General features: G+C 34.3%; 1 protein-coding gene across 1 annotated transcript; it reads left to right on the top strand.

Moving 5' to 3' along the window:
* The first annotated feature begins 6,405 nt into the window (after nt 1-6,405).
* Nucleotides 6,406-6,778, top strand: LOC114335290 (drosomycin-like). Its single transcript, XM_028285508.2, has one exon. The coding sequence runs from the start codon at nt 6,483-6,485 to the stop codon at nt 6,681-6,683; it is 201 nt and encodes a 66-aa protein (XP_028141309.1). The 5' UTR covers nt 6,406-6,482; the 3' UTR covers nt 6,684-6,778.
* Nucleotides 6,779-12,432: the final 5,654 nt, after the last annotated feature.

The following is a 12,432-nucleotide window of genomic DNA, read 5'->3' as shown; positions in this document are numbered from 1 at the left end:
TTGAAGAAAGTTGAGGAGGATAGGGAGCAAGTTCAAAGACGTTCTACTGCACCATCTTTTAATTTCAAAACTCAATGTTTTATGTGTGGTCTCGTCATAACACTTGAGTTTATAGAACAGCAAAGTAAAAAGACAACCAACCGCAATATGGTGTATCAGGTTCGAGTTTTAAAATTTAAAGAAACTGTTATAAAACGAACAAAAGAACGTGATGATCAGTAGTATGGCAAAGCCATAATCAAACGCCTTTTGCCTGTCTCAGACTTAGTAGCCTCTGATTGCCGGTATCATAGGTTATGCATGAGAAAACTGTACAATCGCCCAATCACTCAAAAAAAGATTAAAAAATCGGGTCCATTTGCCGATGATGTTGAAAGAGCAATGCAAGATGTTTACAATTATTTAGAGAATAGGGATGGGGAGTGCCAATTTTTGCTCGATGAGTTGATCGACCAAATCAAGGGTAAATATCGTCCTGACAAAAAGACAGCCAAAGCTCATCTACTCAAAAAATACGGAAGCGATATAAGTATTACCATGTCCCGAAACAAGAAGTCGGTGGTTTGTTTCAAAGACACAGGTTACAAAATATTGAACGACGCTTGGTACCAACAAGCGTTAAAAAATGAAAAAGAGGAAAGACTACGGATTGTTCAGACGGCTGCTGCCATTATTGTTGAGGATGTCCGGAGCCAGGTTTATGAGACACAGGAATACCCCCCACCGGATAAGTTTTTAGAAGGAAATGAAGAACTAATTCCTGAAACACTACCTACATTTATGATGGAAAAAGTTGTACTTCATAAAAAACGTGGGGGTATGATAACTGGAAGAAGGAAAGTAACGCGCTTGCTCATAGTATTGTAGCGGCGGTAAGGCCCAGATCATTCGTCTCACCAGTCCTTGTAGGGTTGCCCGTGTTGCTCTACAAAAAGTATGGATCAAGAAAATTGGTTGTTGTAGTTTCCTCTTTGGGGTTTTGTTCATCCTATAAAGAAGCTATTTGTCTGAAAAAATCAGCAATCCCAGGCGATCCGCCGAAAATTGACCAGCCGTGCTTTACACAGCAGGTGTACGATAATGCTGATTTTAAAGTACATAAAATCGACGGATACAACACTTTTCACGTCATGGGTGGCATTTTTTGTATTGCACCAAAACATGCAGTAGCACCTAACCAATCCATTCCTCGGTTAAAAACGAAAAACAAAACTCACGCCTGAGATTTATGCAAGTCAGGGAGCTGTTCAACTAATTCATTTTGAAAGGAGAAAACCTCGAGGCTTATCAGAAATCAAGATAATAGATCCAAAGAAAATCTTCACACCAACTGAAACTGTGACTCCATCTGTGGCTTCTGTGCTCTTGTGATCTTCTGTGGCTCTATGGGAAAAGTAGAGATATTCCCGGCCTCTTAGGATGGAATGGATTCATGGAAGCTGTCACAAGAAACATGCCATATGAACTAACATTTATTGTTTACCAGCTATTTATCAACGCTCCTCCAAGTGATTATGATACAAAATTTACAGAATGGTTGAACGGAGTAGAGAAAACTAAATCCTTGAAGCAAGTTACAAATGTCTGGTGACATTTGACCAACCCCTCTACCTAAGGCAAGAGACATCCTTGCTAGTCGTCCAGATGATCCTGATCTGTCAAATGTTGTTATAAGGCTCGGTGGATTTCACTATTGATGTCCTTCATGGGGGCAATTGGTTAAATTATGCAAGGTGGTGGATTGGCTGAACTTTTCAATACCATATATGCGGCAAAATCAACCGAAAAAATTATGTCTGGTCACGCTTACACAAGGGCAGTACGAGCTCATATGTTTGCTCACAGAACTCTGGCCAAAATAGTGATTAAGTCAATGGCCCTACCATCAAAAATGTTCAACTTAGACAAAACAGTGATTCTTTCTAATGATGTAAAAAATATTGTAAAATATGTGCCAGAAGAATTTAAATCCAAGCTTCAACTGTTGGCAGAACGTGGAGACCCACATTTCAAATGCTTCTAGGTTTTTTAAAAGCGATTCTGTCAGTGTCCATGCTTCACTGGTTGTCTTCACTTTCATCTAATTTATAGATGTGTTATTATAAACAGTAAACAATCTTTTTAGCGATACAATATAAATTAGTTTAATAAATGCGATGTTGTGTTTTGTTGAACTGAATCAAGGTTTTATTTATACGCATAATTGCAAACATCAACTATTAAATTAATGAGGCATAATGAGCAATTAGTTGTAAATGGAAAAACAAGTCGCGATTACTGTTTTTTATACTTAATAAAGGATCATTTAGTTATACAAAAGATGTGTTGTTCATTTGGAATAGACGAACCAGAATGAAAATCTAATAAAAAAATATTCTACAAAAATGCCACAAAGAAATAGCTTCAGAAAAACATGTTTATGTATTTGAATAAATTACAGTGGTGAAAATAAAAGGGAAAATTTAGTGTGTTTTTTAATTGCAAATATTTCATTCAAAAGAAACTTTTTATTTATTCTAATGGACTTTCGGCCTTCCGTAATAACGTAACCTTTGATTCTGCGTTTAAATTTTTCAAAAATACTTATTAGTTTTCTTAGGATTCGAAAAAAATGAATACATTTAAAACACATTGAAAATTTTGACACGCGACCTTTTGCGCCTTTCCCCTTAACTCTGCAACACTTGTGTTGGTTTAGTTTCAAGTATCCTCCATAAAAATAATCTTTAGGATTCAAATCTGGTGAACGAGGAGGTGGAATACAAAGATTGCAATGGGCCGGACATGTCATAAGAATGGGAGAGGATAGGCTACCAAAAAAAGCATTGAATGGTAGAATGCAGGGAAAGAGACCGGTTGGAAAGCCAAGAAAGCGCTGGGAAGACACAGTAAACAGCGACGCACAAGCCCTTTTAGGAGTCCGTGTATATGGAGAAGAGCAGCCACAGACAAGCAAGGGTGGAGGCAAAAAATAAAGGAGGCCAAGGCTTAATTTGGGCTGTAGTGCCGTAGAAGAAGAAGAAGAACGAGGAGGCCATTCAATACTACATAATCTATCAAATTATCTCTGAGAAATGTCTGATCTAAATAACTGTTTGTAAATACCTTTCAATGTTTTTTGCTGATAAATAAACAAAAATATTGGGATACTTCAATTTCTCTCAATAAAGCAATAAAGCCAAGGCCACACTCCACATGCATGCTAACAGGACAACTTTCGAAAGAGGTGACCCAGTACGGTTATACAAACCCAAACGTAAGAAAAGACTGTCGAAACTTCAACGAAACTGGGAGGGACCGTAAACCGTTCTGCTGAGAATAAACGATCCAAATCTACAACATTCAGTTTTCAGCTAGAGGTAAACCCAACGTAATTCACATCGATAGATTAGCTCCATACCATGGAACTGATCCCATCGCTGTCACAAATGTTACATTTCTTTAAATTACTTTTATTGAAACAGTAATAATAATAGTACAATACTGTTTACAACTGTAACACAAATATAAGCTATTCAAAAACTCTTATGTTTTGGCGTGATCTTAGGCGCCTAAATAAAACTTTTATAGACCAAATTGGTATACAGCCTTTCATATTATGTTGGCCAATATTAATAATATGTTTCTATTATGTTGGCCAATTTACATCAAAAATGAAAAGAAACGCTATTAAAATTTTTTAATCAAATATGGCTATGAGAAGATATTCCAGATAACTGGAGAGAGTACCGGGTGATTCCTATTCTCAAAACAAATCGGAATCCTGATTCAGCAGAATCTTATACAGGTATTTCATTGGCATAACAAAAACACTGGAAAGAATGATAAAACGTAGGCTCGAAAGTTGGCTAGAAAAAAACAATAAATTATCACAAACACAATTTGGATTTCGAAAAAATCATTCTACTGTGGAAGGAGTGAGCCATTTGGTAACAGATATAAATTTAGCGTTTACGAAAAAAAAATCTTCAGTAATAGCTCTTTTATTACTAGATGTTGAAGCAGCATACGACAACGTTAATTTAAATATACTATATAACAAAATGATACAAATAGGTCTGCCAGAATTTTTCTCTCAAAAAATAATAAAATTGTATGACTGTAGAAAAATTTATATGTCAGTAAATAATAACACATTTGGTCCAAGACTAGCGATAGAAGGTTTACCTCAAGGAGGAATATTAAGCCCAAGAAAGAAGGAGACAAACATATTAAAATATGGAGTGAATTACATGGACTAAATATATCTGATTCCAAAACCAAATTATGTATTTTTACAAGAAAACGAAAAGAAATACCCAATCACATCTTAATAAACAATATCTCCTATCCAGTACAAAGTTATGTTAAATATTTGGGTATTACTCTGGATAGACAGCTTCTCTGGAAAGAACACATAGACCATATAGTTAAAAAAACAGAAAGATTAATAAACCTTCTTCGATTCGTATCACACTTACGTTGGGGAGCAGATCCAAATATTTCTTTGTTATTTAAAAATAATATAAGAGCTATATTCGACTACGGATCAATATTATACAGTGACGCATCACAGTGTCATTTAAATAAAATAGACAAAATTATTAATAAATGCCTTAGATTGTGTATAGGAGCCCTAAGAAGTACACCGATAAATAATCTACAAGTTGAATGCTGTAAAATGCCGATGGATATAAGACGAAAAAAACTTGGCATCAGCCTTTTAGTTAGATTGTATGAAAAAAAGGCAAGTTTAATTTCCAAAATACATCAACTGTTTTTAGCAGACTTGACAGAAGAATATTGGATAAAAAAGAAAACTCTAAATATAGTAGATTTATATTCAAAAATGACAATATATGATAAACAACTTTATAAATATGACATAAACCCACATTATAATATTGACTTTAATGCTATGGAACAAGTTCAGGTATACTTTTTAAGGGACTATAGCAATTTGCCTCTATCTTTAAGAAAATTAGTGTTTATCTCCGACAGTTCACAAATGTTCAAAGATTGTTGTATGCTATATACAGATGCATCAAAAAATATTGAAGGTGTGGATTGTGCCTATTGGGATAGCAGTAATAAAATTAGTAAAATGTTTAAAATAAATTCTATTATGAGTATATACACAGCTGAATTAATAGCGATAATGGAAGCACTAAAATATTTATCTAATATAAATCATTCATAGTTTATAATTTATAGTGACAGTAAAAGTTCTCTAAGTAAAATTAGTGCTATAAATCCTAAATCAAAAGGGAACTACATTGAATTATATATAATAAATAAAATTAAAAGCTTCAGCAACAAGGAAAGTCTGTTAAGTTAGCATGGGTTAAAAGCCACTGTGGAATAACTGGAAATGAAATAGTAGATGAATTGGCTAAAAACGCGGTGACACAAGGAGTATTAACACATTATCTTTGTACGTCTAGAGATATTGAATCAGATTTATTCAAAGAGCTTAAGAAAGAATAGAAAGAAAGGTATATTGATGAGAACATAAATACAGGAAACCATACAGGGAACCAGGAAAAGCCCGATGGCTATTCCCCAGGCAAGGATAACACATCTTTATTCGATGCTAAACAGATTGCGAGTAGTCGTTGCTGCAAGAGGTGGACACACCCGCTGTTGAATTGTTTTGTTTTGTTGTTAATTTTGTATTTTTTTTTTTTTTTGTTAATTTTAGTGCGTTTGATATTTTTAATTAAGTAAACCTTCAAATCAGTGTTTTTATTTACAGCTCTTACAAGAAAAGAGATATTCGGATTTCGGATAATGCAAAAAACAAAACCTTAGTGATACCTCCAGGGTAATACAAAAGGAGTATGAAACAAAACCAGCCCTCCAATTCTTCCACAGAATTTTTTAAAGTTAGGAGAAAAAACAACGTTTCCATTCACCCCCGTATAATGGCATGCAAGCAAAATTTTTTTGTTACCGGAATAGTAGAAAACGATATCAATACATGTACCTACAAACTGGTGCAAGAATCTTGAAAATCGGAGCACAAATAATAAAGTTACAAATTGTCAAACTTAATCAAAAATTTTGGGTGGCGGAATTTTGTGCCGGTGAGTGTAGTTATCATTGTGTTAAAGTTGTAAACAGGTATTGTAATACTGTTGGTTTTTAAATAAAGTATTTTAAATAACTCATAATAATTATTTCACGTATGAGACATTCTGTATTATCACAGCCTTGCTATTTCAACAATTAAGCAATAATTCAATGAAACATATAATTCAAAAATTCGCACATTAACATTAACTATATAGAACAATATGGAAAACCCCCTTCTTGTATTTCGCGTAAACAATCTTACAATAACAAATATATTCTTCTTATTGGTAAAACCAATAAAATTCCCGGCTGGTCAACAAACACCTAAAATTTGTATATAAACTCCATGACTTACTGTTCATCGACACAATCAAGCCAGACCTACAAGCAACCAGTAGACCACAGATCTGCAAAAGAAAATTTTCAAAATGAAAGGTTACTTCATCTTCGCCGTTTTGTTGATCCTCACCATCGGTACCGAACTCGCTTTCGGTGACTGCCTTTCCGGAAGATATGGAGGCCCATGTGCAGTATGGGACAACGAAACCTGCCGCAGAGTGTGCAAAGAAGAAGGACGAGTAAGTGGCCATTGCAGCGCTAGTCTGAAGTGTTGGTGTGAGGGGTGTTAGCCTTACAGAAGTACTACTATTTTAATCAAAATGACGATGTTCGATATTTTTGGTAAAAGTTTTGTATTTTTTTAATATAAGTTTTTTTAGCAAGATTTTGTTATTTTATTTAATATATCACAAAGTTGATAAAGTTTGCTTTTTAATGTTCTTTACAAATATTATTTCCATTGACGTACCAACTATTATCATACCATTCCAGACATTTACTTCTTGTTAAGCTTTTTCCCATTATCAGTTCGCCATTCTCGTCCTCTACAGCGTTGTATGCTGTCACCTTCTCTGAAGTCTCTATCTTAGCATCTCCTATCTATGTTTCCCATATTTTAGCAATATTCTCTGGTGACTTGTAGACATCTTCTCATAAAGTACCTAATTCAACTATTCTTATTTTACTCTTTACTCTGAAAGATCTTTTTTTTTGTTTTCTTTGGTTATAGTGTTGTTCCATATCACTTCATAAAGTGCTTTTTGGGGGGTTGTTTTCCACATGATATTTCATTTCTATATCTTTCATACAAATACCATCTCGGCTTATCATTGTGCCTAAATACTTAAAAGCCTTAGAACTCTTAATAGGCTCTTCTTCTAAATTTACGTTCAAATTTGTTACTTCGAATCCAATACATAAGTATTCGGTCTTACACCTAATTATCTTGAGTCGCCATAGCTCATACTCTTTTAATTTTCTTATCATATATTCCATGTCTTCCCTGTCTTGTTCAAAAATAACTTGGTCATCGGCAAAAAGTAGTGAATGTAATATATTCTTTTGTACCGATGTGCCCATGTTTTCTATACTATCTTTTCAAAGCCTGATAGGTGATAGACCAAATCTCTCTTTGAGGCTTTTTGATTCAGTGGTTGTTTTTGTTATTTCATTGCCTTTAATTGCACCTCTAAATAGAGATGATATGTGTTTTATATTCATACATTTTTCTTTAACATGCAATCTTCTCATAGCTTCCCTTAGTTGTTTACTGGGCACGCTATCGTATGATTTTTTTCAAGTCAACAAAGGTCATGTCTGTTTCAATATTTTTCTCATCATTTTTTTCTATCACTTGTCTACTGATAAATATATTAACCAGACATGATCTGGCTTTTCAGAATCCAGTTTTTTCTTTGTCATAATGGTCCATGTGTTGTTCTATTTTTTCTTTTATAACTGTGGAAAAGATTCTTGCGATTGAAAGCATTACACTGATTCCTTTTTGTCATCTTTTTTTGAAAATGGAGGACATGTATGATAGATTTTACTCATCTGGAATCTCCTAGCTTGCTTCGATTTTATTGAACATCACTCGTATAAAGAGGTTCCATTTTTTATGTTCCCTGGTCCTGGAGCTTTGTTGTTTTTGGATTTCTTTAGTGCTTTATGGTAGGAGAGTCCAAGCGGGGATTTTTGCAATTACTCGAGCGCGTCAGATTATTAAATGGGGAGAGACCTTGTACCCTGAAAATGTACCTCTACCATATATTGGCTCTTAATGCAGGGCAGTTCATTAAGAGGGGGTCCTTATCTTAATCTGACGATTAAGATAAGGTAAGTTAAGCACATGCAGAACAGTTTATATTCCAAAAATCTGACGATTTGAGCGGGGCGTAAGGAAATGGGTTAGTCCCAAAGTTTCACAAGAAAAAAGCGGATATTTCGCGAAATGAATGACAGATCAAAAAACTAAAAAATGCATGCTCAATATTTTTTAAAAATCTATCGTATGATACCAAACACGAGGGGGGGGGGGGTAAATCTAATATTTTAAATACGAATCCCGCGATATTTCGTGAAATGAACATCAGATCGAAAAACTGAAAAATACACTTATTCAACATTTTTGAAAAATCTAACGAATGGCACCAAACACGATTGAAAAATCTAACGAATGGCATGAGTTAGTTAAAAATCTTAAATGGGAGCCCCCATTTTTATTGCAGATTTGGATTCCTTACGTAAAAATAAGTATCTTTTATTCGAAATATTTTTTCGAATTATGGATAGATGGCGCTATAATCTAAAAAAAACGATTGTTGGAAATGGAACATTAAATTAAAAATGGAAAGTAACCACTAAAGTGGAAAACTTTGCTTAACTTTTTTTGGTTTTAGACCTACTCTTCTCAACCCAATAGATCCCCATAACGCTCGAGTGACTGCACATTTAGCATACTTTGCTCCCCTACCATTAGTTTTATCTTCTGTGATTTCGACTCCCTCCGTTATGGTCACACGGTCTTGTGACCGTTCACAAGACCGTGTGACCGCTCGTATATCTACTCCGTTCTATTTTCCTGCAAAAATTTTTTGTAATACATATTTTGTCCACTCCTTTGTTGTAATTATATGCATGATATTTTTGCTTCTTTTATTACTTCTGATGTTTCTTAATTTTTTCCATGCTTCTATTGATCTGTTATAGATTGTGTTACCTTTCGCGTTGTCTATGTGTCTGCACATTCTCTCCCAGTATTCGTCGTTCTCTAGCCTTATTCTTGGCTTCACTGGCCTGAGAGTATAGGCGGGTTGACATTACTAGTGAATAACGAACGTGGCTCACGCTAACGTATTTTGCCCGGGGTATTGTTAGATATTTTATTATCTATTTTCAAACTCGAGCAGTACATTTGTATTTGTATGCAAAACATAAATACAAATGTACTGCTCGAGTTTGAAAATAGATCATAAAATATCTAACAATGTCACGGGAAAAATACGTAAGCGTGAGCCACGTTCGTTATTCACTAGTAATGTCAACCCGCCTTAAAACATTCTTCTCGTGTTACTGGGGTTCTGTTGTTTAGTCGTTCAGGACACTTTTTTTTAATGCCCACAAGAAAATGAAATTTCATGTAGTATAGTTGGTTGTACCTATACCATAAATGATATAAATTTTTATTAAAAAAAATCCTTTATAAAAGGTATATTTAATAAAAAGAACCCTTTCGGGCTACATCAAGGAACGATTTCGGAATGAAAATTCATCTTCAGTGCTGCTTATAACCATCTATACATGAATCCCGAAGGAAAAAGGTTTTCCTGTAGCTGACTGCATACCATACATCACAAAAAATTAAAAAAAATGCTTTATAAAAGGTATATAATTTATTAAAATTCCCTAAAAACGGCTATAGATCTGGATCCCGTGTAGCAAAAAAAAGTTGATTAATAGCAAGCTGAAAATTTGTTAATAGCTTAACGATGTCTAGTCGGACGAACTTTGATATATGGGAACACTGGAACAGAAGAAGTTTTAATTGTGGAACAGGTTAAAAATTTGGAACGTCAGACTACGAAAACGTCAGATGTATTTTGTCGGTCAGAACTTCCAATTGATTTGTTACCCTTTCATTAAACTCTCATGCAAAAATCAGACTGCTATTACTAACCAACATGATTCCTGTCATTTGACATGTTCTTTGTGTTCCACTCATTAAAATGCCCAGTTGGTGATAAACACCAGTCTGATTTTTGAATGAGAGTTTAATGAAAGGGCAACAAATCAATTGGAAGTTCTGTCCGACAAAATACATCTGACGTTTTCGTAGTCTGACGTTCCAAATTTTTAACCTGTTCCACCATTAAAACTTTCCCTGTTGCAGTGTTCCCATATATCAAAGTTTGTCCGACTAGACACCGTTAAGCTAATAACACATTTTCAGCTTGCTAATAATCAACTTTTTTTTCTTATGAGGGAACAAGACCTACTACATCACATAATATGCACAACTAGTTTTCGATCTGATTTCAGATCAGCATCAGTGCTGAACAGGATGCTAACATGCTAAACCACCAAAATTGAAAATATTTGCGTAAAAACCCTTTAAAATTATACAGTCATGGAAACATTGACTAGAATCTGTGTTTATATGTCCATGCTTCCTACCAATTCCCCTTTTTCCGTTGAGTATTAACTGCAGCATCCTGTATCTGATACCTCTCATTATATGCCAGAGATATTCAAGTTTTCTCTTTTTTATTATTTTGATTAAGTTGACCCCCTCCGTGGCTCAGTGGTAAGAGCGCCTACCTTTGGATCGAAAAATCCGAAAGGTCGTGAGTTCGAATCTCACCAGGGTCAGAAATTTGTCGTTTATTATAAATTAATAAATGAAAATAGTTTCTGTCCTTGTGTGGGATCGGTACTCACCGGAGGGACCGCAGACGTTCGGATACAATTAGCATCTCTTTGCAAAGACAATGACGTCAACTTTGCAAAGTAACAAGACACTTACTCAACACATACACTACACATGACACTAGGTACCCAACTGTAAAAATTTACCGTACCTACCATGCCAATGGCCATTAGTTGTCGAGGCATTACCTAAATAAAGAAAGAAAGATTAAGTCACCTTCGCCTTTACCTGCTCTGTTTAAGACTTCTCTGTTTGAAATGCGTTGAACCCAAAATATTTTGAGCATTCTACGATATGACCACATCTCAAAGGCTTCTAATTTGTTCATCATGTTAACCTTCATGATCCAGGTTTCACATCCATATAGTAATACAGGATACACATAACACTTTAGGAACTTGATTCTTAGTTGTAAATTCAGCTGAGAGTTGCTTTGAAACAGATCTAAGTTTCATAAATGCTCTCTTGCAATTTCTATTTGAGTTTTAATACTTGCCCACGAAGATACAAAAAAACAGCAATTTTAAAAATATAACTTATTTATTAAAACATATTGCTATAGAATAAACAATACAGTGAACGGTTCAAATAAAACATAATCTAGATAGTATACCTTCAATATTTCTCCTGACAGAAGAAAATGGGAGCAAAACCTTATTCAGATTATTACTGACACCCGAATTTTTTTAATATAATAATATACTTCCTTAAAAAAGGATCAAATTTTTGTAATTACACGTTTTTAATTATTTGGAAAACTTTTAGGTGACGCCAAAAAGCCAACCGCAGCTTTTCTTTTTATATTAGCTATTTATTTATGTACCGAGATAAAGGATTGATAAATACAAATACTTGGGAAACTGAATTTTGGAAACAAATACAAATACTTGGATGGAAACACTGCAAATGAGTTTGTAAGACGAAAGTTACAGTTACAGTTACCAAAGTATGTTTTTCCAGCAGCTTTAGTTGGTTTTCTAAAATTTTAGTTAAAAGACGACTATATTCTTAAATACACTGCGCGTCAGAAAAAACGGGCCGCTCACAAAATGGGTCATTTTTGATGGCTCGAATTTCCTAAACCTGTTGTCCGATTTAAGTGATTTTTTTAAATATGTTATAGCCTAATTCTTTAACAATACCGTTGTAATAATATTGTTGCTAAACAGGTAAATTTTCATTGTATACCATGTGTACCAATCAAACTGTGTTTTTTTCTCAAAGTTCACATCACCCTGTGGAATATTCTAGCATTTATAAAATACTGAAATTAAAACCCAACTATAGCCTCAGGTTTTCTTAACATTCTGTTTGTTGATTCATTCGCTTATGTCGGATTATTAAAAATTTAGGTACTTTAACAACTAGCCATGTTCTTCATCAATACAGGGTGTTTCTAAATAAGTGCGACAAACTTTAAGGTGTAATTCTGCATGAAAAAATAATCACCGTTTGCTTTACAAACATGTCCGCAAATTCTTCGTTTCCTAGATACGGGATGTTGAATTTTTTCTTACAAACTGACGATTTATTTATTGCTCTAAAACTGGTTGAGATATGCAAATGAAATTTGGTAGGTTTTAAGAGGTAGTTATTGCGCATTTTTTTGACAC

This window comes from Diabrotica virgifera, chromosome 1 (genome assembly GCF_917563875.1).
Source record: "Diabrotica virgifera virgifera chromosome 1, PGI_DIABVI_V3a".
Lineage (NCBI taxonomy): Eukaryota > Metazoa > Arthropoda > Insecta > Coleoptera > Chrysomelidae > Diabrotica > Diabrotica virgifera.
The sequence above is the reverse complement of the archived record's forward strand: the minus strand, read 5'-3'. Positions and strand labels throughout refer to the sequence as shown.

What these genes read in the sequence shown, in the direction of transcription:
- LOC114335290 (XM_028285508.2), top strand. Translation starts at nt 6,483, where the DNA reads ATGAAAGGTTACTTCATCTTCGCCGTTTTGTTGATCCTCACCATCGGT.